The sequence below is a fragment of the Eleutherodactylus coqui genome, chromosome 4 (genome assembly GCF_035609145.1).
Source record: "Eleutherodactylus coqui strain aEleCoq1 chromosome 4, aEleCoq1.hap1, whole genome shotgun sequence".
NCBI classification, from domain to species: domain Eukaryota; kingdom Metazoa; phylum Chordata; class Amphibia; order Anura; family Eleutherodactylidae; genus Eleutherodactylus; species Eleutherodactylus coqui.
Window position 1 is genome coordinate 57942667 of NC_089840.1, and position 25540 is coordinate 57968206.

A 25540-nucleotide genomic window follows, 5' to 3' on the forward strand; every position below is an offset into this window, starting at 1 on the left:
TTTGTTTACAGGTTGCCATAGAGACCATCGGCTTGTCAGAAGCAAGCCGAGGGTCTCTGTGGCAGAGAGAGCTGGTGCTTGGCTGTCAGAGAACAGCTAGGTACCAGCTCTTACAGCAGAGATCAGAGAAAACCTCCGATCTCTGTTGTGTTAACCCTTTACATGCTGCAGTCTATGTGACTGCAGCATGTAAAGGGCTGTCACTGCAGCATGTAAAGGGCTGTCACCATCGGACCCCCGGAATGTGATCAGGGGGTCCTGATGGGTCCCTGTGGAAGTCCCCTAAAGGGACAAAAAAAAAAACAAAAGTAAAAAAAAAAAAAAAAGTAAAAAAATTATTTAAAAAAATTATAAAAACACTTGTCTCCCTTTACTTTGTAAAAAATCAAAAATAAAATCACACATGTGGTATCCATGCGTCGTAATGACCCAGAGAAGGAAGTTAATACATTATTTAACCCCTTAATGACATGGCCCCTTTTTTTCTTCTTTCTCCATTTCTTTTTTTCCTCCCCCCTGTTTAAAAAATCACAACTTGTCCCGCAAAAAACAAGCCCTCATATGGCCATGTCAATGGAAAAATGAAAAAGTTATGGCTCTTGAGACGCAACTGCAAAATTGGTTGAAATTCAATGATTAGACCATTTTAAAAAACCTGCCCTGGTGGGTCTGACAGGGTGGTAGGAAACCTGCCACTGAAGGGGTTAATGGGGGCACAAAAGCCAACAGAAATTGTGCATTTTTCCAAATTTTCACAATACGTGCACCCAAAGTCAGGTAGGGGCACTCCAGGATTCCTAATTTGCAAATGCAAACTCACTAGGGATGGACAATTTGTTGCATTTAGATTTTTTTTTTCTATGTGACCAATAAGTAATAAGAATGATACCTACTTACACAGTAAGCTACATACTATAAATAAATGAATAAATAGGGGAAAGTGAATAAAAACTTACTGAGTGATGACATCAAAATACAAGATTGATACTCTGTTCTTGATTTTTGACCTACCTCACTACTACCACTAGAGGGCTCAGGGTCTACATAAACTGGAAAATTTTGTTTTTCATGCGGGCTGTATGGACAGGGAGAGGAGGTGTACAGAACACATTGATACTATCTCCTGCAAGGGAGATTCGGTGCTACTTATTATTGCATAATAGTCCTTAAAGGGACACTTTTTTTTTCATGCACTCTGTAGCTCTTCCCACAATAAATAAAGAAGTGAATATATATATATTGCTTCAAGCTCCCCCACTTTACTGATCAGACTTCTTGCATTTGTTGCCATACAATTAATACAGTGCTTGTTGTTCTTTATATTGATTATGCTACTATTATCTGTTCTGCCAATTCTACCTGTACTAACCCCACCCCCTGCTTGACCCCCATTCCCATTACTTGATCCTAGGTTGTTATCTACACTGTCTGCCCCCCCCCCCCCCCCCCCGTTTCTCTTTTTGCCCTCCCCCAGTCTCTAGTTTCTAGTCATCTTCTCCATCAGCACAGATGCACCCTCCCCATGACCATTAGAGAAAGAAGAGGTTGAGAGATTCATATAGAAAGAAATAGCTAACCAAAATAACAGGTAACAGCTGAGATATATAGTGTGCGTGTGTATGTGTATATATATACACATACACACACTGTATGCCACTGTACAGTCACTTACTAGTGGGAAGTTTTGACTACTAAGAACCCAGATCCCACAACTGGGGTTGAATGGAACAGAGGTAAAAAGCATGCCCGCTGCCACACCACTCAATTTCTGTAGGAAGGATGGAAACATTCAATATGGTGAAGTTGAAGTGAGACTCATTGATCTAACCACTGCAAATCTAACATTTACCACCTATCCAGTGAATAAATCTTGGCGGCTGGAAGGTCACTTTAAACTCTGCAGGTCTGGATTTGGGTATTAATGGAATTAAATTACACTTGTGGATAATCTTCACTACTTTAGAGAAAGGCGGGCACTAATAACTTTGTTTTGAACACAAAAAGTTGTAAGAATGTTAAGTCTCTCCATCCTGTTGATGTGTTAGCACTGAGTCTACGGTTAGGGCAGGTTAACGTTACGGAATAGTCTAAGGGACCGTTTACTTTATCTGATGTGGGCATTTGATGAGCCTTTTGAAATTCAGGCTCTATTCACCTGATGAAGACCCCAGAAGAGTAGAAACATATTGTGCAGTGTGGCTTTAAGATTGAATAAACACATTGGACATAATCCTCAGCATTATGAGATTCCAGTTATCCAGCAATGACAGTAATGTGGTCTTTCTTGTATTTTGGTCATATAAGAACTAGAATTCGTCCCGCAAACTACAAGGTGTCATACAGCTACATTGAAGAAAAAGTATACAAAAGAGGAAACAATTAACTGGTTCTTACAGCTAAAATTAGTTGTCACTAAGGGGTTAAAAGTGCAGTTAAGGCGACTACGTTCTGTGCCAACTGTATTTCCATGAGACATACGGTAAATTCAAGATCTACAATTAAAAAGTGACATTTTCGTGAGGGTTTTTCCAATTTCAAGATCAAAAATAAAAAAAGTGACATTTTCACGAGGGTTTTTCCCATTTTAATGTGACGTTAGGGTGTTAACGTCAGGTGTCTGCCAAGTGTAGCGACAGGCCACACAAGGATATTCTGTGAATTGTGGGCAGAACACACGCTTTCTTATGTTATAATACTAATTTTACATATAAGATTTCTGAAAAAACCTTTAAGAATACAATAAATGCTGTAGATGCTTATAAAGTTAATATAACAATAAAAGGTACGGTTGGGGTAGGGAAGAGCATTCGGAAATGTCACTAACTTTTCAAACAACTTGTGCCTATAGGACAGCTAGTGTGATAACTAGCAAAACTGCTATTTACTTTATTTACCTAAAACGATGTTTTTGTGCTGAAAAAAGCCTCTAAATAGTTGGCCACTAGATGTCTCCCTTCCTCTTAACTTGCTGCCCACCGCTTGCTGTCAAACAGTGGTGTGCTGCCAATAGAGGCAGGACATGCAACTGCTATGGGTCCTGCAGGGCAGGTGGGCTCGAGCCGAAAAGCCCCCCTTCCCACCCTTACGGAACCTTTATCCCCAAACCACCGGCCAACAGTACAAATGTGATTACATACTCAAACTGTACTTCTGATGCCGGACGGCATACTCAGGGCACCATGGGACTCCTCTTTTTCCGAACGTCTCTTTACAGCATATAGGAGACTGAGGGAGGATTCCGATGGTGCCTGAGCACTCCAGCCAGTGTCAGCATGATAGTATGAGTATGTGGTCACATTTTTACCATTGGCCTGTGGTTCGGGGGATAAAGATTCAGTGGGTTAGAAGGCCCCATTCAGAGTTTTGAAATGGGGCTCCATGAATTTTGTGTGAGCCCCAGTTTTCAAGTTATGTTATCTCTGTTACTGGAGTTGTCAGAACAGGGAGTGTAGGGAGTGGGCGGGGGGTGAGTCATCATGCTCACTGAAGTCTATGACAGCAGAGTGGAGTAGGAGGAGTGAAACCAGAGAAAAAACATACACTACCTGTGATTGTTTACTGCGTTTTAGAAACAAAAATAACATTTACGCTACTCTGTTCTTCTGTAGTTTCCTCTATCTTGTTATGTTTGTGTGTGCTACAGAGAGTTAGGTCACTATCACGCATGCGCTTGTAAAAAAACGCCATGTTTACTGCATTTTCAGCTGCGTTGACATGCTTTTTTGCCAGCGTTTGACTGCGTTTCCAGCTGCATTTACGGCACAGTTATAAATGCAGCCAAGCAAGCTGATAATGCCAGAACCGAACAAACACAGTCAAAAACATGGTAACCACATTCTACTGCATTTTCAGCAGCGCTTAAAAAAAAGCACCACATTCATTTCAATGGGCAAAGCATTGCGTTTTAAAATCGCAAAAACGCATGAAAATAGAACAGACAGCGCTTGAAAAACGCTGTGTTTTAGCGCATGTCTGAGAAGCCCATTGAAATGAACGGGGTGTGTTTTCAGCGCTGCTGAAAATGTGGTAGATTGTGGTTACCGCGTTTTTTCAGTTCTGGCATTATCAGCTTGCTTGGCTGCGTTCATAACTGTGTTGAAACTGCAGCTGAAGACACAGTTAAGAAAAATCGCATGTCAACGCAGCTGAAAACGCAGTTAAGAAATGCAGCATTTTTTCAAGCGCCTGTGTGAGAGTGGCCTTAGAAAGCATAATCTGCAGTTCTCTGTGCACAGTGTAAAGAAGATATAGAGACAGCAGGCTCGTCCCACCAATTCTGAGAGAACTGAGAATTAGATATACAGCCTATCAAAGAGTAAACCGGTGCTAAATGCAGGGAAAAAAAGCCATAAAAACACCAAAAATGGTGTTATTCCTCATGTCCACACACAGAGTTTATTCTGAAAAGTCACCAGAAAAGTTAGATATATTTTAAGGATGGTTTGGAGAGAAGCATCCACTCACCAGATCAATGTTCTTCTCCTGAATGTGGTTTAATATCAGAGAAGAGAGGAGACGTTCATCCCACATCACGGTAGGACTATCCGGCAGGTCACTGGGAAATACCAAAAAAATTAAAAATGAGTTAGTCACATTAGGATAATAAAGGGTACAGGACAGTCACACCTCTAGTTTCGTTGGTAATCCGTCCACAAGCAATCGGCTAAATTGGAAACCAATGAAACTCAAGGCAAATATTTCCATAGGAATCAATGTAAATCCAATTAATTCGGTCTCGACATTCAAAAACACACGCCAAACCACATTTTTGCACATTGCGAGGTGCCGTCAGTGTCCCGGGGGCCACTCTCTCGACCTCCGTGCAGGCTGCTGGGCATTTGTTAAGCCAGCAGAGCATCTCGCTAGTGACGGGGATTGAAATCTCCAACTCCAGCAAGAGATAGCTCTTATTGGCTGAGTCAGCTGAGTGACAGCCTGCTCAGCCAATCACAGCCAGCGCTGGATGCTCCAGTCACAGCCATTCATCCATTAATGGCTGTGATTGGAGCAATCCATGAATGGCTGTGATTGGACAGTGAGGTCACGTGGGCCGGCGGCAAAACTAGAAGCAGGCAACGAGAGTGGAGGCGAAGGAGAATCTGCAAAACTGGAAACAGGCTAAAGAAGAAGGTGACGAAAGTAGAGGTATGACTGTAATTCAAAGTCAGGATGTTTAATAGAAAGCGGCCTACTATGAATACATACTACCTTCATGGTGCTGGACTGGCCAATCCACCCAGGAGCTTTGCAAGCTTCCCATGATAATGGAAAAATGAGACAAGTCCTCACCATTCTGGACTATCAGCCTTGACTTGCAGGTCGCCCCACTCTGTACTTATAAACCAATGTTCCCAATTCATATAGCCCTGGCACGTGTTATGTTTGCTCTGTATCCTGAACAAACGTCTAATGTCATACAACTAAAAATGTCATCGACCCTGTAAATAAGTTACAAAGGTTTTTGAGAAGCCTAGGACGGGAATACGTAGTTTCACCCAAACTGGCAACCAGATTAAGGTCCAATGTCCACGGCGGATTTGATTTGCGTGAGATCCGCAAATTAAGCCACACATAGGGAAGCATTGGTCATCATTTAATACCTGCGGATCCGTTTTTATTGGATTTGTGGATACCACGTGTGGATAATAAATCGCAGCATGCTCCATTTTACCGCGGATCACACATGGATGTGCTCCATTCATCTCTATGGGAGCTCAAGATACGCAATGCATCCACAAATACATTATTTCCGTACAGAAAAAAAACGCAATCTGCGATCTTCCGCAAGCAATGAAAAATCAATTTAATTTTAACTTGCAGTGCATCCGCTGCGGAAATCAGCATGAAAAATCTGCACGTGCCGTAGACTTGAGGCCTAAGGCCTCTTGTCCACGGGTACGCATGGTTTCCCAGTGCAGGATCTGGCAGCAGATTCCACCCATGTCTGCAGCCATGAGGCCCAAAAATACATTATACTCACCTGTCTGGACACGGCGCGGTTCCCCCCTCCGTCGTGGCTGGATCTTCTTTCTTCTGCACAGCGGATGCGCTTGCGACAGTGGCGGTGTGCTGCGCACATGCGCTGTGCCTACTGTTATTATTTTTAAACTCCTGCTTTCCTGCGGATCTACGACAAAGCCACAATGTCATCCGCAGCTGTATCGCGGATCAGGCGGCTTCTATTGGCTTCAATGAAAGCCGTCAGTGCGGGAAAACCGCAGAAAATGGAACATGCTGCAGGTGTTCTCTCACTGTGCGATCTGCATACCAGGAAAAAATGACACTCACAGGTATTTAATTACCTGCAGGTGCACAATGATTCCCTATGGGTGCAGATCTCACACACGGGAGACTCACGCAGATTTTTGAATTCCATTTTCCCCGTGGACATGAGGCCGGGTCACTTCACACAGGAAGAAGGTCACATCGTATTATGTGCATGAGTTTTGCGTGCATAATTTTCTGTACCAATCTCCCATAGGTGGCCATGTTGCTCCTCACACGAATTGCTCAAAATACACGCAGCATGTTCTATCTTGGTGTGTATTACGTGTACATGCACGCCAAGATAGTACATGGCGATTGGCTGCACGCAGCAAGTATGCAATGACATTGCAATGTCATTGCATACTTGTTGCCTACCGCAAGCTTGTCTCTCCCGGGTGGCATGCAGTGAGATACGCTCCTGTGAGCCTGACATTAGTGTACATTCACACCTGCGTTTTGCTTTTCAGTCATAATTCCATTTCTCTGTTCTGTTTCCTGAGCCGGGAAGTTTTAATTCCGTTTCTCTGCTCAGGAAATGGAACAGAGAAATGGAATTATGACTGGGAGGCAAAACGCAGGTGTGAATGTAGCCTTCTCTTTATATACTCCTGTTAATGAATTTGGAGATGAAAATGTATCTGTGTTATAAAAGTCTAACATAGTAGCAAACATTTATTTCCTGAATAGATATCACCAAACACAAATGTTCTTTAACCTCTTAACGACCATGAGTACGCCTTTTGATAGCGTCTGTAAAGCAGCTTTATTCTGATGCATACACCTTTTTACGGCCCTGTATCAGAAGCCTGTGAACGTGACGTTTGGCTGTGTAATGACAGCAGGGCTCCAGCTGTAATGGCTGGGTCTGGAGAAAGCAACGACCCCAGTTATTTAACCCCTTATATATTGCTGTCAATGCAACTGCGGCATATAAAAGGCTGACAGAGGGAGGAGGGGTGGGGAGCGGGAAACTGGCATAAATAGTGCAAATCTAGACTCGTTCATAGATTTGATGTTATGTCGCATGGGCTGGCTAAGATGTGTCGAATTTATTATAAAGGTGTAAGCATCCTACTTAGGTTTAAGGCTGCCGCTGTTCTCTGAATAAATTCCCTTTGTTCTGTCACGGGGCTGACAGCTGAGACAATGAAATCAGCGCTCCCTGGGCAGAACACAGTGTGCGGTCCTGCTTATCAGCTCTTCTGCCGAACGATGTATTTCAGGCCGAACTGAAATTCATCGTTCGGCAGAAAAATGAAAGATGTCTTTTGAGCGAATTTTGAGCGATAATCGTTGTGTCTAAATGGGCCTTTACATGGGGGGGTCTGATGAAACATCACATAATTGTTTTCTCTGAATTTATACAGGAGATGCAGAAGAGCTCCTTTGTTCTTCTATCAAAGCCCTATTAGTCTGGATTCACGTTACTTATATGTTGCACATTTTGAAGGGACTATATCACCAAAATTGTTTTTAAACTAATTAAGATAATGTAACGTTTGCCATTTTTCTCATCTGTTTTTATTGTCTGATTTTAGAATTTTTTATTCTACTGTTTATACATGGGTTAGTGGGGTGGCCATCTTTCCTGAGCTACATTTAGAGAATTAAGAGAGCTGCTTTACGGTACCTTCACGGGCCATTCACACAATGGACAGAACTGAATCACTGACTTGTATGGGAGACTGTACTAGACATGGTCTGTGACCTGCAGACGTCATTTTGCAGGGAGGGGGGGGGGGGGTAGATAGTCACAGCTTATATGAATGGTGGATCCTGTGTTATCTACAGAGAGGTGTTATCTTTCGGTATAATCCTGCCTGTGATGTTAGTGAGATGACTGCTGCAAAGTTTTTTTCTACAGATCAGGAAGTCACAGACTAGTATAAGGCTCTGTGGTCAATGTGAAAAATGCAAGATTTTAGGATTAAAAAAATATATATACAAATTGTGACCAAAAGTTTAAAAGAAAATCTCCACAAATTCTTAAAAAATATGTTTAACATAAAAATGCGATCTATATAATTGGTCGTTTTCTGATGACACATTCCCTTTAAGTTGTAGAATCTTCAACACCATACACAATAATGTAAGTGACCACTGGTTTAACAACCCCCGATTGACTCAGCTCAAAAAAAATCTACAGCATTCCCACAAGTACTGCAGGGAATAAAGTTTCTCTGCAAAGTTGGCCTAGGGAGTCTTGTAGGCCCGGCAATGCTCCCTAGGAAAACGGATATGTAAATAGACTATCCTCCTAGAGGAAGAAAGTGACCCAAGTGCCACCTATTGGATAGCAACTCTATAAATTAAAGGGGTTTTCCCATCTCAACTTTTCATGGCTGAAATAGGAAAACCCGGCGCTGTATTTCTGACACTCATCGGAAGCAGTTGAGCCCTTCAGCCCAGCGCTGTTTACATAGCTCACATTGAAGCGAATGAGAGCTACGGAAACAGCGCTGGGCTATTTCTGTAGGCTTTAGTCGGATGGCCGGTAATTATAGCAGCGGTTTCCCATCTTGGCTAAGAAAAACCGAGATGGGAACATCCCTTTAATGTCTGCCCCCTTGGCAGGCTTTCCAAATGAATGGGTCACAGATCTGGTACGGAACCTGCACCGAAAACTGTGCTAACATCTGCCGTCTCCACATGTGTTCCTGTTAGAAATACCAGTGCAGTGACACGCTTTCAACCATACACAAATAAAAAATGTTGTTTACCCATCACATAGCAAAAAGACATAAAACAAGTCTAGCAGTAATTACGGTCTGAAGCACGCCACCGAGATAGAAAAACTCTACAGCTTGTATTTTATGTTCTGAACTTTGGACATGACTAGGAAATAAAAAGGTATTCAAGACTATACAGTATATTGAAAATACAGTTTTATCCGTAAATTGGCGGCGGTGCGTTCACGTGCTAGCTACAGACACCAGCACGTTTACATAACGGTAAAGCATTAACCCTTTCCAATCCACTATCTGACCTCTGAAGACATTATGATTTAAGGCTGTACAGCTCTGATGTTGGAAGACGTCCGTCGGGGTTCTCTTACTATATATTGCCAGCCTCTCTGCTGTCAGAGCCTATCCAACGTGTAACCTCATGCAGTACCGCCGGGGGGGCGGCGTAGTGGAGTGGGGGGTAGCAGTGGGGAACAGGGGGGAGCTCTCTCTCCCCAACCACTCCCCTCTGCAACCCCCAGCGCACTCCGAATCTTTTCGTCCGAGTAGTGAGTTACTCGGAAAAAGCGGTGCTCGAGTTCAAAAACACCCGAACCGAGTAGATTCGCTCATCTCTACTTAAAATCTATTTTCCTATGAAGTTCTGAGCGTTTCTGCCGCTCATACGTAATGTTAATTGCGTACGGGCTGCGGATTATTCACATCCATAGATCTTTGCTTGGGGGATCTGTGAAAAAACGTCTGCCAACAAAGGCAGGAGAATCTCTTATGTCCTTGATTTTCACGTCTATAACGTTTGGTGAGGATTCCCCCAGAGAGCACACAATTTATAAGTGAAAATCATCCAGCCGCCCACCAGTAAGCGTGGAAACAATGGAGAGTGCAAGTTTCACATAGAGTCCTCTGAAATCCACGGTCAGAGCGAGCAGAGGATTGGATGTCCCGCAGCCGACTGTATGGAAGACTCATATGCAACCGTTTGCGATGTTATCCCTACCGAATGCAATCGTTACAGGCCCTAAAACCAGACGGTAAAGCGAGGCGATTAGAGATGATTGAGCGTACTCGGTTCGGGTGCTTTTGCACTCGAGCACCGCTTTTTCCAAGTAACTGACTACTCGGACGAAAAGATTCAGGGGGCGGCGTGGTGGAGCAGGGGGGTAGCAGTGGGGAACAGGGGGAGCTCTCTCCCCCCCCCCCCCCCCACTCCCCTCTGCAACCCCCGGCGCACCCCAAATCTTTTCGTCCGAGTAGTCAGTTACTCGGAAAAAGCGGTGCTCGAGTGCAAAAACACCCGAACCGAGTAGATTCGCTCATCTCTAGAGGCGATGCTTTCTGCGAGAGTATACAATCTAGGGGAGGGAAAACGCAAGGTGAATGTATTTGAACTATCACTTTTTTCTATGAGGAGGGAATCCCGGGGATTTCGTACCTGGACATCATACAAATATGGTGTCTGCCGCAGCTGGAACAGAAAATCCCAGGTTTCATCTTCCAACAGGACGGGGCATCCCCCATTTTCGCAATGAAGTCAACTTATTGGGTGACTACCAAACAGATAGACTGGCCATGCAGGTCGTGACAATAGCAAACATTTTCCTTGGCCTCACCTTACGCCGTGTGCTTTTTTACCTCTGGGGAAGGGGGTTGTTATAGATAGTCTACATGCCCCCTTACCACCCACCATGTACGACCTGCGAGTCCACATCACAGAGGCCATTGCATGAGTCAGTTGTGATACCCTACAACGTGTATGGCAGGAACTTTACTAAAGTGACAAAGGGGGCTCACGTTGAACACCCCTGATATGGAAAACATTTTTGCCGTTGTGTAACAAAACTTTTTGGGTTTCTGTGTCTATTTATATCATATTTATGTATCTTGAGCGTCATTAAAAGTACAGGGTTTCAAATCGGAAAATCATTTTTAATAAGTAGTTAGATAGAACAGATAGAAGGAGTTGCATGATAAACGTGGCTAATATGACTATTTCGGAGAGCCTCCAGAACGTGGGCAGGGGTAATAATATCATTACATAAAGCATGGCGTGCCAGTGTCACACCAATGTACTTGGTTCCCTCAAAAATAATGAAGTAAGATTTATTTTGGGAAGATTTCCAAGTGAAACCATTTCGGCACTATGGGAATGGAATGGGGTCAGGAAGGATACATTAATATTAGGTGTGACAAGCTGAAGAAAGCCCTGAGGGTCTGTGCCTGAGTCGGCTGCCTCTTCAGTCTATAGGATAGGGACAGAGAGAGATAAAGGTCACTTCAGTTCACTGGAACCCTACAGCTGAAAGGCCGAAATCAATCCTACCACCTTTAACCCTTTATGGACAGGGTTCACACCCTTTACAGAAGCCCTTATCTCTAAAGCCACACCAGTCAAAACCAAAATGTAATGTTATAGAGACAGGACTGATAGCTTTAGAGTAGTAGGATCCCACCAGAATAAAGCCCTCCACCACAGAGCACGGTTATCATAACTTGTCCATGTAAAACAGGATTTTATATACTATGGCAGAGTGGCATACTTACACCACTAATTACAGACATGCCATGTAGTCTGTGTGGCAGAGAAAGGGTGCATGTTCTGCAGCTGGCCAATTATACTGCACCTGAGAGGGCTCTTTAAAAGGGTTGTCAAACTTCTAGCTGTTTTGCTGCAGGAAGGGGACAGCTCCGTACATTGTACAGTGGCCTGGGTTGGTACTGCTGTCTGAGTCCCATTCACTTTATTGCGACTCAGTACAAGCCTGGGCCACTGTAAAATGTATGGAGCTATTCGCTTCCTGCAGCAAAACAGCTAGAAGTTGGACAACACCTTTAGGGCTTCTACCCACTAGCGTTCTTTTTTTTTTTAACGCTGCGATATCGCTGCGTTTTCTTCAATGGGCCTTTCTCGTGTTAAAATCGCATCGCAGAAAAATCGCAAGTTTGTGCGTTTGCGATTTTCATGCGATGCGATTTTAACATTAGAAAGTCCCTTTGAAAAAACCGCTGCAATATCGCAGAGTTAAATAGAACGCTAGTGGGTAAAAGCCCTTAAAGAGGCCTCCAAGGTGCAGCATAATTGGCCAGCTATCAGTCCTGTCTCTATAACATTACATTAGAGTTAGAGATGAGCGAACGTACTCGGATAAGCACTACTCGTCCGAGTAATGGGCTTTATCCGAGTATCGCTGTACTCGGGGCTAAAGATTCGGGGAGCGCCGCGGAGCGGGGAGCTGCAGGGGAGAGCGGGAAGGAACGGAGGGGAGATCTTTCTCTCCTTCTCTCCCGCCCGCTCTGCCCCGCTCCCCGCCGCAACTCACCTGTCAGCAGCGGCGCTCCCCGAATCTTTAGCCCCGAGTACAGCGGTACTCGGATAAAGCACATTACTCGGACGAGTAGTGCTTATCCGAGTACGTTCGCTCATCTCTAATTAGAGCACATACAACTTTTTGATAACTTTTTATTACGTTTTTTTTTTTTGGAGACCGGGTGACTAAAAAGGTGCAATTCTGGAATTTTTTTCTTTTTCTGCCGACTGCGTGCTTTTTTGATAGATCGGACTTTCATGGACGCAGCAGCACGCAGTTGGACAGCACACGCTAGAATCTTGACATGCTCATAAGGTTTCTTGAAGTAATCCAGATGTTCACAATAGTTTGCAACGTTAACGTTTCGGGCTGGTGCCCTTTGTCAAAAATATAGCGAAACTTGGGACACATATGTATTACATCTGCAATTCAGCTTGGATACAAACGGCGTCCGAGTGTAGAACAAGGTGTATAAGCATCCTGTAAGGCTGTTTGGCCTTATTACAAGTTCTTCTCAGATTATTTCTCCTTGCGGACAGTCTCCATCTAGAAGGAGCTTAGCACTCCTGCAATAATGTGTAGTTTCATCTTCAAGCATGATAAAATCCTCATCTCATACAAATTATATGAGAATCCCCAGAGGACTATTAGACGGAGCTTCCCACGCATACATCACCTGTCATTGCTTATCTGTCGACTTCACTATTCAGTTTGCCTCTTGCTTTTGTGATATTGCGTATAGTGTAATATGACACATATACCATAACAACTACATACTGACCGCTAAAGCTCAGAGATGATTGGCTGTAGTGAAGTAACTGATACAAATAGGACACGATAAAGAGTATTGTTTAGAATGGTGGATGCCAAAGGAGTAACTTGAAGCTCCTGGGCCCCGATGCAAAACTTGTAACAGGGCCCCCAACTATAATGCTTTACTCATCGTACTGGGTTCCCTATATGGAGAAGAGAAGCCTTATGGGCCCCCTAAGGCTCCTGGGCCCGGGTGCAACCACATCCCCTGTATCCTCTGTAGTTACACCCCTGGTGGATGCGGTTTCGGTTATTAAAAACCGAGTGTATGTGCCTATAAGCATTTTTGTTTACATCAGTGTAGCATCCATGCGTGATCCGTTTTTCACGTACGCGAAAAAAAGAAAAAAAAAGCCCAAGTAATGTCAGTTTTGTCACAACTCATGGAGCACAGGGTGCGCAAAAACAAAACTTGCGGTGAATATGTGTTCACTGCATTTTTTTTTAACTCATCCATAGACTTTAATGGGTCCATGAATACAGACCAAAATAGGGCACGCTGCGATTTATTTTTTAAGCACATCTGAATATACCATGTTAAGGGCCAATTCACACCTGCGTCAGGGCTCTCGCTGTTCCATTTTTGGAAAAAGGAATGGAATTAAACATGTCCTAGGCCCATCTAGATCCCAGGGTGAGCACCACTTTCAATTAGATCTGCTTCAGGCAATGCTATTGGACCTGTGCAACCAAGCTGGGGTGGAGGCAGGTCCAAAATTGGCCCTGAGGCTCATTCAACTCCAGCTATGCCCCTGGCTCCTGTACCTCCAAATAGGGGACTGAGAATCTGAAATGTGTTGACACGTAGTAGTATATGAGCACATAGTAACTTTGCTACTACCACAAGACAGCGCGTGAAAGTAGGGAAAACTTGTCCAGTAACCAGAGCTGCGGCATGTGATATTTTATATTAATCGCTTCGGATGCAAGTATAACGCGGAAAAGCCTTCGAATTCAGGAGCGGAGGTCTTCAACGTTGGTCAAAATTAACAATCCCCTTACTAAAACCTACCGAAATACACAACTTACTCCAAATGTGAATGCTGTGTGCATTTCTAGGTTTCCAGGCCTTGTAAGACCTTCAGAAAGTCCAGGAAAACCTGGAGAGTATGCGAGATATCTTGACATGGAAACTATGTAACCAGTGTGCTGGGGCCAGCTTTCTAGGAACATGTGCCAAGATCTGTAAGCTCAAGGTCATAGGGTGGAGATAAAGCACCTGACGGACTGCAGCTGAGCACATTTTGTCTATGTCAGTGGGCCCGGCCTTCGCTCCACCCCCATGGCCTTTTGTCTCCTCGGTCTTGATGGCAGAGCTGCCAAGCTGCATGATGGATCAAGGTATAAATCTCATGTTGTACAAGAGGGAAGTCACCACTGCACCCCTCCCCTTGTCACCGGAGAAGCCGAACACACAATGGTTTAACTCCATCTCAACCGCAGGCCATTGAGTTGTTAATGATTCCCTGACAACAAAGGCCATTCGTATGATCCACTATGGAGAGCGTTTATCTAGACCGCCACACCATTAGAAATATTACGATACCAAGGAAAAGATCCCGTTAGTGCGCTTCGGTGACCGGTGATGTCATCGTCTGTAATGTCACATATGGTTTGCATTTACAGAACAAAGACATCATTTGACAAATTAAGGCGACCCTTCGGACCGGGGCAAACAAAGATGGCTGCAACAGCTTCTCCGACTACCTGATGCACATTGTGTATGAATTTGTAGCCTAAGGCTCAACTCGCAACAATTTCGGATATTTGCTCATGCGATGTCTCAATGTGAGCGATGTTTTATCCTGGAAAATCATCTCACATCGCATCACTGATGCTTGCGATTTTCTCGTGCGTTTTTCTTGCGAGATAGACTACAACAGGAGTTGATAATGTTGAAAACGCATCGTACGAACATTGCAAGTTTGTGCGTTGTGATGTGATAAATCAGACTCACACGGCGCTCAAAAAAAATCGATTCCACTAAAAAAAGTCAGATTGGTGCAAATTTAGTAGCTGGGCTCCCCCTCTCCTCGCCTCCAAAGCTGTAAGGCCTTGTTCACACGGGCGACACGGCATCACCGCGAGCAAATTGCAGCGATATCTGATCGCTGGTCCGTGCGATATCGCTGCGGTTTCTCACGGTGATAGCGCGATTTTGTAGCACCACATGCGAGGATTTTTTTTTTGTGTGCGATGCAACAGAGAGGAAGACTCCATAGGAAAACATGGGCTACAAAACCACACGTGTCGCGGGCATATTGTGGGATCTGCAAGGCTTTTGTGTCAGGTTGTCGCATGCTACAAAACATCACACGTGTGAAGTAGCCCATAGGAAAGCATGGGCTTCACATACATACGATTTGTAGCATTGTCGCAACGTGAGAAAAAAAAAATCGACAACTTTGTCGCCCTGTGATAATGAGGCCTTACAAATAAGTATAGTATGTGAGGCTGTATAATGTAAGATGTTCATCATTACTCTTACGACTTCTATGTTGCAAAATAAAATCATGTATACATGAAAATTGTTAAAATTTGTGAATTTATTAAATGTAAATGCTCTTTTCCCATGAAAGAACATACATACTAGAGTCATTAAGTGAGAGAATACATCAGAAACAGGGAAATGAACATGTTTTATACCAGTATGGTATATACCGTAGCAGCTACCATGTTTCCCTGAAAGTAAGACCTACCCCCAAAATAAGCCCTAGTATGATTTTTCAAGATTTTTGAGGATGCAGTATGATTATTTAGGATTTTCCAGGATGCTTGAACTATAAGCCCTAATAAAAAAGCACTAGGTACAGGTAATAAAAAAGTCAATTTAAATAGTGCCCAGGCAGTTATACATGGGAAAAAGTAAAATCTTTTGGATCCTAAATTAATATAAGACTCTGTTTTGTTTTTGGAAAAACAGGGTAATATCACCCAGGATGCCATGAAAACTCGCCAGGGTTGCTGAGAAGTATCTGATCACCACGGGGTATGAAGCTAGCAAAGAAAATATGCACAATACGTGTAGGCGGATTCTAATGCGGAATTCACTCATTGCATTGCAATGGATGACTTCCACAACATTCCTGCAACAAATACAGAGTGCTGTGGATTTCAAAATCCACAGTATACCTATGTTCCCCTGGCGCGCCACCTATTGGATGGAAGCATTCCTTCAAATCAATGCTGCCATCCAATCGGTGGCGCTGCAGAGGTATTGTTCCATCTTCCTTATTTGCATAAAATTACCCAGAGGAGCTAGCATAGCCTTATAAGTCTCCTCATTCACCTCTCAGGTGTCTTCTCACAGCCTTTCTGGGTGTTGCCTTGGGGAGAGACGATGCCATCCCACGACCCACTCAACCCCTAGGTGTCTCCACACACTTTTTGGGTGCTCTCCTTAAGGAGAGACGACACCCTTCCTGCCCCCTAACTTTCCCTATAACACATCAAGAATCACATGAAGAAGTTTTATTATACAAGGCAACAGGAGAAAAAGCCATACATGTCTAAAAAAAAAACATGCCTTCCGAGCAATAGTGCTTATTCATGGGATGATGTATATATTTCTAGACCTGCGCATGGTTTATACTCCTGCTATCTTGTATAATAAAGCTTCTTCATGTGATTCTCGACAGGCTGGACTTTCTTTGACTCTATATGTACAAGAGCGCTGCCACTCCATTAACTTCAATGATAGCACCAGAGATTACAGAGGTCAAGCGCTTCGGCAAACTCCGGTGTGGTCATTGAAGTAAATATAGCAGCAGCGCACCTGCACGACCTTCGCTCCACTCACTTGGGGACCAATCGGACCTCCGATCTTGGGATTGGAGGAGGTCCCAGCGGACAACCCCTAATAATCAGGAAGTTATCCCCCAAGCTATGGATAAAAGATAACTTTAAAACTTTGCACAACCCTTTCCTGACCCGCCTCATACAGGTGTCCGTGTATGGAGAGGGCTCTGGAGCCGATTAGGTCTGTTAACTATTTAAATGTCTGCCATCACATTGCAGGGCGATTGGAGAAGTACCGTTGGGTTGTGTCATGGCAGCTAGGGACTGCTGTGACTAATTGCTTATAAAGATGTGTGTGCAGCGTGTCTTTATAGATAGCCTGTCAAAACGCGGTATAATGCAATACTAGGATATTGCATTATACTGTATCAGCTATCAAATAATCGGAAGTTCAAGTTCACTAAGGGGACTTCGGTCGGTCTCACGCAACTGGATTTGAATAGCGAATTCCGCGATCTTGTGATCTGCTGTAATACGCTGTACAATGAAATACATGGGACTAAAGAATTCTGCTCACATTAGTGTGTCGGAATTGCGCAATACTCTTGTATTTTACTGTTGAATACTCGACCAGAGAGCCCACTGTGCTGTATGGTCGCGGATATACCCGCAGCCCAAATGCAATTACATTCTATATGGGCTGTGGGTACCTGTGTCATCGCTAAGCGACGGCGAGGGAAATACAGACCAAAAAAAAGCTGTACTGCGCATGACCGCCTGCGTGAGTACACGGTCATACACAATACAATTATGTGGCCTTATAAAGGGTCACCGGCAGGGCTCAAAGCCGAAATCCGCTGTGGGCCTCCCACGCACAGAATCAGACCAGCTTGTGTGAGACCGGTCTAAAAGATGGAAAATAGAAGTGAAAAACAAAGTTTTATTAAATATTACCAAAAATAAGTAGTAAAACTTTAAAATCCCTTATTTTTCTGGTCCTCTCCTCAAAAATTAAAAAAAATGAAAATGATTTATCACTGCGTCCGCAAAAGTCCAGATTATCAAAATAAAACATTTTTAATCCCACGTGGCGAACATAGTCAGGAAATTATGTATATATATATACACATATATATATATATATATATATATATATATACATATATATATATATATATATATATATATATATATATATATATACATACACACACACAAACACACACATGTACATACAATGTCAGAATTGCGTTTTCTTGATCACCCTGTATCAAGCAATGTAGAAGTCCCATGTGCCCCAGAATGGTACCCAAAAAAAACACTAAATGTTGGCGTGCAAATAAAGAGCCCTCACATAGTCCACAATCCCTGCAAAAGTAAAAAGTTTATGGGTTCAAAGAATGCTGACGGAAAGCAAAAATTTGCTTTTTTAGGGCGCATTCAGACGACCGTATATCGGCTGGGTTTTCATGCCCGGCCAATATACGACGTCCCTCTCTGCACGGGGAGGAGGCTGGAAGAGCCGGGAGCAGTGCACTGAGCTCCCGCCCCCTCACCGCCTCTCGCCACTATTTGCAATGGGAGGGGCGGAATGGAGGCAGAGCTACGTCATGAAACTTAGCTCCGCCACCTTCCCGCCCTCCCAGAGGCAGAGAGGGATGATATACGGTCGTCTGAATTACACCCTTAAAATGTATTTTAAGTGGTTCTATATTGAAAACAACTATGCAAAATGTGGTAATGTAATAACATTACAAACGGTCCCCAAAAACTGCACCGTTGTATTTTTTCCTTTTCTCCCCACTTGGAACTGCTTAAAGGTTTTCCAGTATATTATGCGCTACATTAAATCATACCATTGAAAATTACAACTCGTCTCGCAAGAAACAGGCCGTTGTGTAGGTGTGAAACAGAAAAATAAAAGACTTAGGATTTTTTGAAAGTGGGGAGGAAAGTAGAAAATGAGAAAAAGGGCTGCAGTGGGAAAGGGTTAAGGGACTGAAGTATGTTGTAGCCATGAAGGTATGTTTTTTGTAAACTTGTTTTATTGTCATCTGGTGCCATAGGAGTCCCCAAAACAGCAGGTTCAGACTCAGTATTGAGGTCTTCTACCAAAAATAAAGAACTAAAAAGGGTTTGAGTGCATAAGAGGAAAGAATCAAAAAGTGTACACATATGCAATAAAAGCAGTAAAATGTATAATAAGGTGTCCAAGATGTCGCTTGCTACTTTCCCTAACTGATTAGGGCCCAATGTCCATGGGCGGATGGATACTGCATGCGAGAAACCGCAGCGGAATCTGATCCTGCCCGCGGCTGAGGACCCTGCTTACCCATCCGGATCCTCTGCGCACCTGTCCAGGTCTTATACCTTCTTCACTGCAAATATGTGTGAAAGCGCCAGCACGCCGTCACGCATGCGCAGTGGAGTTTCTTCTTTAAACTCCTGCTCTCCCGCGGAATCCTATGCCCATCCGCAATACAATTGTGGACGGCGAGTGGATCGGACGGCTTCCATTGACTTCAATCGAAGCCGTCCCTGCGGGATCCACACAGAAATGGAGCACGCTGCAACTTGTTTTTCTGACCAAGAGGTTCGAAAGTCAAATTTGCATGCTTTATTTCATTTGTGGATGCCCAGGTTTCCCTATGGACAGCTTGACTTGCAGATCGTCCGCAAATCACACCCACCCGTGTACATTAGACCTTAAGGCTGGGTCCACATAGGGGCTAATTTGCAGCGGAAAGGTCCATTTGGTGTGGATTTCTAAACAGGTTTTATTGCATATTTCTGTGCAGAATTCACCACCTCATTGAGAAGAGCTGAATTCCGCTGTGAAAATGGCGGCATGTCAATTTCCGCACAGGTTTTGTGCGCATTATTTCCGCAGATTGTAGACGAGATTTTCAAGATCTCATTCTCTTTGCTGCTACTGTAAATGCCACAGAATTTCCACAGCAAATCTGCCCCATCTGGATTTCCCCTAAGACTGTGCTCTACCTGGAACCCCCCATGATAAGTTGATTGCTCGGGCTGGTGTTTTACTGTACAAAGTTGCTTTATGGCCAGAGCAGCCAGCTCCATACATTGCACAGTGGCCTGACATGGTACTGCAGGACAATAAAAAAAAAAAACACATACCATGCAGCATACATTATTTTTTTTTTTTTTACAATGTCAGCCTATGGGTGCCGGGTACTGCCACTGCAAAAAAGCGCTAGTATTTAGTCATGGTAACACTGATTACTGCTAGGATCCTACTGAGTGAAGGATGTCTTAACTGAAAACTGCCAATCAGCTCTGACATCATATGGAAAGTGATTGATTGGACAGTCGATTTGAGTCATAGAGCCGATTAGCCAATAGCTGCTAATCTGGAAAATATGGCAATATGACATATACTAGTACAGAACAAATTATTACATAGAAGCAGGGGAAACATGGCATAATAATCGGGGAAGAAGGCGCCACATTTTGGAATAAGGAAAAAAAAAAATACTGTACTGCATTTTAATCAGGGGATTAAATATCACACTTTTACATAAAACCTATCAGTGGTGAAAACTATACTTTTTCAGATATGAATGGCTTTAAATGGGCACAGACTTAAACAACAGGGGCATATAGAAGATGATGAATTACCAGACTGAAAGTGTATGGCAGCGTAGCCCAAGCAGGGAACCTTACCTTTGTAAATCTACAGTGACAAGCCGTACAGATCTGTAAAACTGTGCCAGATGCTTTCCTTTGCAGTTTAGGTCAGCGGTTCCCCTGGGCAGGGTATCCATTTCTCTAATGCAATGCCTGGTGCCAATCCATCCTAAACTTGTCATGCAGTACCTATTGCTATGTTAATAATTCCTTTTTTTCAGATTTTGCTGGCTTTTAAGAACATAGTAATTGAAGTAAGATTCTGGCTACAAATAAAAGTGATGGCTACCAAGTACACCGGCGTAATTTATTTAGTAAGGTCTAGAGGGAGACTGGCATAGGAAAGCGTAATATGGTGAGGGTATCGTGAAGAAAACGCTTCCCCAGTACCCAGTATCAGGTAGGCTACTCGGTTCACTGGGATTAAATCTTTTTTTTTTCTTAGAAATTAAATTTGAATTTTAATTGAAATCTGCAGGAAATTGAAAATGATCAATTAAATTTTTTTTTTTCAAATTTGTAATTTTTTTTAACCTACTGGGTCGTCGACCTATGGAGTGGACAATAATACTGAAACTGCTTTTAGAGAATACAGTAATGAGAAAAACTGATCACATTCTTAAAAATGTTCTTTAGGCCTCGTTCACACGGGCAACACGGCATTGCTGTGAGAATATCGCAGCGAAATCGCATCGCTGGTCCGTGTGATATCGCTGCTATTCTCGCGGTGATACTGCGACTTTGTAGTACCACATGCGAGGATTTTCGGGGTAATAGCCAGAAGATCACTGCCGGGGACCCGGGGAGAAGATGCGGCCGGGCTGACAGCACGGTACAGGTGATGTATGTGTTTTTTGTTTTTTTTTCTGCAGCCAAGGCTTAAATTTTAGCTTTAACAGAAGGATTTCCTACTGTCAAAGTTGTATCGCACAAAAATTGTGTTTTCGTGCGATGCGATGCAACAGGGAGGAAAGGCTCCATAGAGTAACGTGGGCTACAAAACCTCATGAGTCGTGTGCATATAGCGGGACCCGTGAGGTTTTTGTGTTGTTTTGTCGCATGCTACAAAACATCGCATGTGTGAAGTAACCCATAGGAAAGCATAGGCTTCACATACATGCGATTTGTAGCATTGTAGCAACGCTACAAAATTGCGCGAGTTTGTCGCCTGTGTGAATATTGGCATGAAGTAAGGCCATGTTCACAAAGTGGATTGCACCAAGGATTTGATGTGGAATCAGCACTGACAATCTATTAATATGATATACTGTTGGTCCAGAAAATCTTCAGACCCCTTCACTTTTTTTTTACATTTTGTTATGTTGTGGCCTTGTGCAAATCAAAAAAATATTCAGGTTTTTCCCCATCATTCTGCACTCAATACTCCGTAATGATGAAGTGACAACAGATTGTTAGAAATCTTTGTACATTTTTTAAACTTCAAGCGATAGCTGCACTACCTGAAAAAAAAAAAGGAATACTCACCTAGCTGGCGCCGTTGGGGTCCCTACCACTGTCCTCCGGAACTCTGGGTCGGCTGCCGAGCAATTGTCAAGGCGACAAAGCATCTATTGCTTGTGACGGGGATTGAAATCCCCGCCTCCTAGCGAGAGATTGCTCTGATTGCTACAGGAGCGCCAGCTGTGATTGAAGCATCCAGCACTGGATGTGATTGACTGAGCCTGCTGATACTCAGTGGGCTTAGCCAATCAGAGCAATCTCTTGCTGGAGGCGGGGTCTTCAAACCCTGTCACTAGCAAAAGATACTCTGTTGGCGATGACAAGTGCCGGGAGCTCTGGAGAGCAGCGACAGGGACCCGGACAGCACCAACTAGGTGAGTATTAATATATTTTTTTCAGCATCCTTGGCTGTGTTTTCAGCTGTGCATGACAATGCTGCCAAAACCGAAAAAAACGCATGTCTGCAAACACCTGTGTTAGGGAGGCCTGAAAGGGTCTGAAGACCTCCTGGACTCACTGTATACTAGTATAGGAAATATAATTACATATTACGCATAGAAGCAGGAAAAGATAACACAATCCTGGAACCGCATGTGTTTCTGTATACCACTGTACTATGAAGGTATTCGCCCCTCAGAGAACAGAGATCGTGCATTGGTAGTCTAAAACTAGCAAAGCACTGTGGGGGATTAGGTATCCTGAAGATTGCATTGGCCATCTTGGATGTCCAAATACAGGACTCTGAAACAGTGGACTGGAGAGATGGCAGAGAACAACAACTGCAGTCAATATACAAGCCTCCTCCGGTCCTGGGACAATTTTTTTTCCCAAAACCAGAGGGCCGCTTTAAGGAGCTCATACATTTTTAAACAACTGTCCAATGAATTTTCGATCATCCAGCTGTTTCCCCAATCCCCGATACACATGAAAGTTCGGCTCAGCCAAATGTTTGCATGTTTAGAGAGTTAACCCTTTAGTGATGAAGCCTGTTTGCGTCTTAGTGACAGAGCCAAATTTTGGAAATCTGATATGTGTCACTTTGACATGTAATAACTCCATAAAGGTTTTGCATATCCAAGTGATTTTTTTTTTTTGTATATTGACCTCATTGGATAAGAAACCTCATGCTAGAATTGACCTAAGGCCCCAGTAAGGATGGGGGGGGGGGGACTCTAGATCTGAAGAAATTTGTCATGCGTGCCCTTTGACCAGCTGGAAAGTTCCTCCAAATTGTAGGTAAGATCAACCTTCTCCCTCCATTGGGTCAAGGTCGGGGGTACTTTTTAAGCCATAATATGGGGATGAGGGCTTTTGCCGCATCAATTAAGAGAGCAATCAATCTATGTTTTAGGGTGTGGAAAACTGTGGAGGGCCACATCCAAGTGATTCTGACATTGTTTTTTCGCCACATATTGTACTTCATTTAGGTGGTAAAAATATACCAATAGAATTTATGCATATTTATCAAAAGTGCCAAAATTGGGAAAATTTTGAAAAAAGTATAATTTTTTTCACATTTTATGTCCGAAGACAGGGGTAATTATGGGGGCCTGGTTGGTACGGGCACATGGGGCAATTAAACCGGGTATCCCTCCCCCAGCCATATTTTTTTGGGGGGTATTTCTTGACCTCAGTGGCAGGGATGAGGTATGAAAAGTGGCGCTCCAGTGAGGCTTCATAAGCTTGCTGAGGTGCAGTGGTCTCACACAGAAGGCACTGAACAAGCTGCTCCTGGAACAGCAGGAAGGCGAAAGTTCCCAGGGCTTCTTGTAAATTACGTATTACAGGTAGTGGTCTGAATAACGGCAGTCTCACACGGCTGTATGTGGAATCCGCTTGTGGAAGCCCGCAGTGGATCCCAGCTGTGAGCCTGGCCATGGCCCTGTGTATGGCCGCATAATGTACTGCGCATAACTGCGTACTCACACAGGCGGTCATGTGCAGTACACCGTTTTTTGTTTGTATTTACCGCACAGTTGCTTAGCAATGATGCAGGTACCCGCAGTCCGTACATAATGTAGTGGTGTATGGGCTGCAGGTATATCTGCGACCATGGAGCACGATGGGCTCTATGTTGCAGATATCCGTGGTAAAATACAACATGCTGCGTTCTGTTTTCTGCGAGTGGATTACGTAATTCCAACCCGCTAATGTGAGCGGAATTGAGGAATCCAATGCATTTGATCGATCTGCGTATTACCGCGGATCAGTCGCATGTGGAATCCGTAATTCCTATCTGGTCGTATGAGACCGGCCAAAGGTAGATCGCTACCTTTTTATCATGTGACTGGAGACCACTCAACGAGACCACCAGTCACTGCTCCAGGCTCTCAGCTGCCTCTGGTAGCCAGGAGTAAGGAGATTTTAAATTTCCTGGGCTCCCCGGCTCCCGTGTCTGGCATTTTGCCGATAGGTGAATGTGCAGAATCCGGGTGAGATCCGTGCAGGAGGATTGCCTCAGGGTTTAAATACGGAGGCATCCGGTAAAAAGTTTCATCTCCTCTCATCGATCGCATCAGTGAGGGGAGATGAAAATTTAACTTTTTTTACTTTTACGTGATCGACATTATCCAGTGGATAACAGCCGATAAAGATCCCATTGTGGGAAAAATCCGGGGACCTGAGTTATGCAATTTCATCTCCCCTCACAGATACGATCCGTAATCTTTAACTTTTTAAAAACTTTTTATTGACTTCATTGCAATTGATGCTATCCAGTGGATAGCGACAATCGCATTGCCGGGGGGAACGACCCATGACCCCGCATGAGAGCTCTAGGTTGTCAGCTACCTCCGGTAACTGACAGCATGTAGCTGTCATGTCCACAGCCCACGTGGCTTTAATCCTAAGGGGATGCATATTTTTACGTCCCTGAGGATTAAAGCCCACTTAGGCAGGATGTAAAAAGGCAATGGGGCCATCACTAAGGGGCTAAACCACAGCCAGACAAGAAATGGATAGTGAGATGAAGGTTAACATCCCTGATCTTTTTTTCCCCCTAACATCATCTATCAAGAGCAAGATGAGCTGCTCCCCCAACATAGTAGAGAGTTGTCCACCCCCACTGTTATTGTAGGTTCGAAACTCTAAATGTGTATGGGAGCCTTTATGGAGGAACAGTATGGCCCACATTTATTAATGGGGGCGGTATTACAACTCCATACTACTTGGAATTTATTCAAAGCCATAAAATAATATGCAGTAGAACAGTTTTAAGCTTGGCAATGTCAACAAGTGGGTCTGTCTCTAAGCATTTTGGCCATCATGTCCCTAATTAAAAAGAGTACACCGAGCACCGGTAAACGAGTCTGTTTTTTCTGGTATTGCAACAACTTCTCTGGAACAAGTCCAGTTTTATTTGAGACATGAGAATGGCTCAATGACTTAATGAGACACTAGTCAATTAAACCACAATGTTATTGTTACGATCGTGTGGGCAAACTACGCACGCGGCCCACGCGATCATGACCAAAGCAGGATGGGGTACGCACACGGGTTACACGAGTTTCAAACAACTGACCCTGTTCTACACGGGAGGATAGCAGCTGGCCCTGGCTATAGGGAGGTTGACGTGGCCCTACCTAAGCGGGGACATTGCCCATATAAGGGCAGCCAAGCGGT

At 43.8% G+C, this 25540-nt stretch overlaps 1 protein-coding gene across 1 annotated transcript in view; it reads right to left on the bottom strand.

Annotated features, from left to right (window-relative positions):
• PIGL (phosphatidylinositol glycan anchor biosynthesis class L) overlaps positions 1-25540 on the bottom strand; it is a 114519-nt gene that overhangs the window by 34696 nt on the left and 54283 nt on the right. Inside the window, exon 3 of the mRNA XM_066599521.1 lies at positions 4465-4555. Within this exon, the coding sequence (XP_066455618.1) occupies positions 4465-4555 (91 nt within the window). The remainder of the gene's footprint in view (positions 1-4464; positions 4556-25540) is intronic.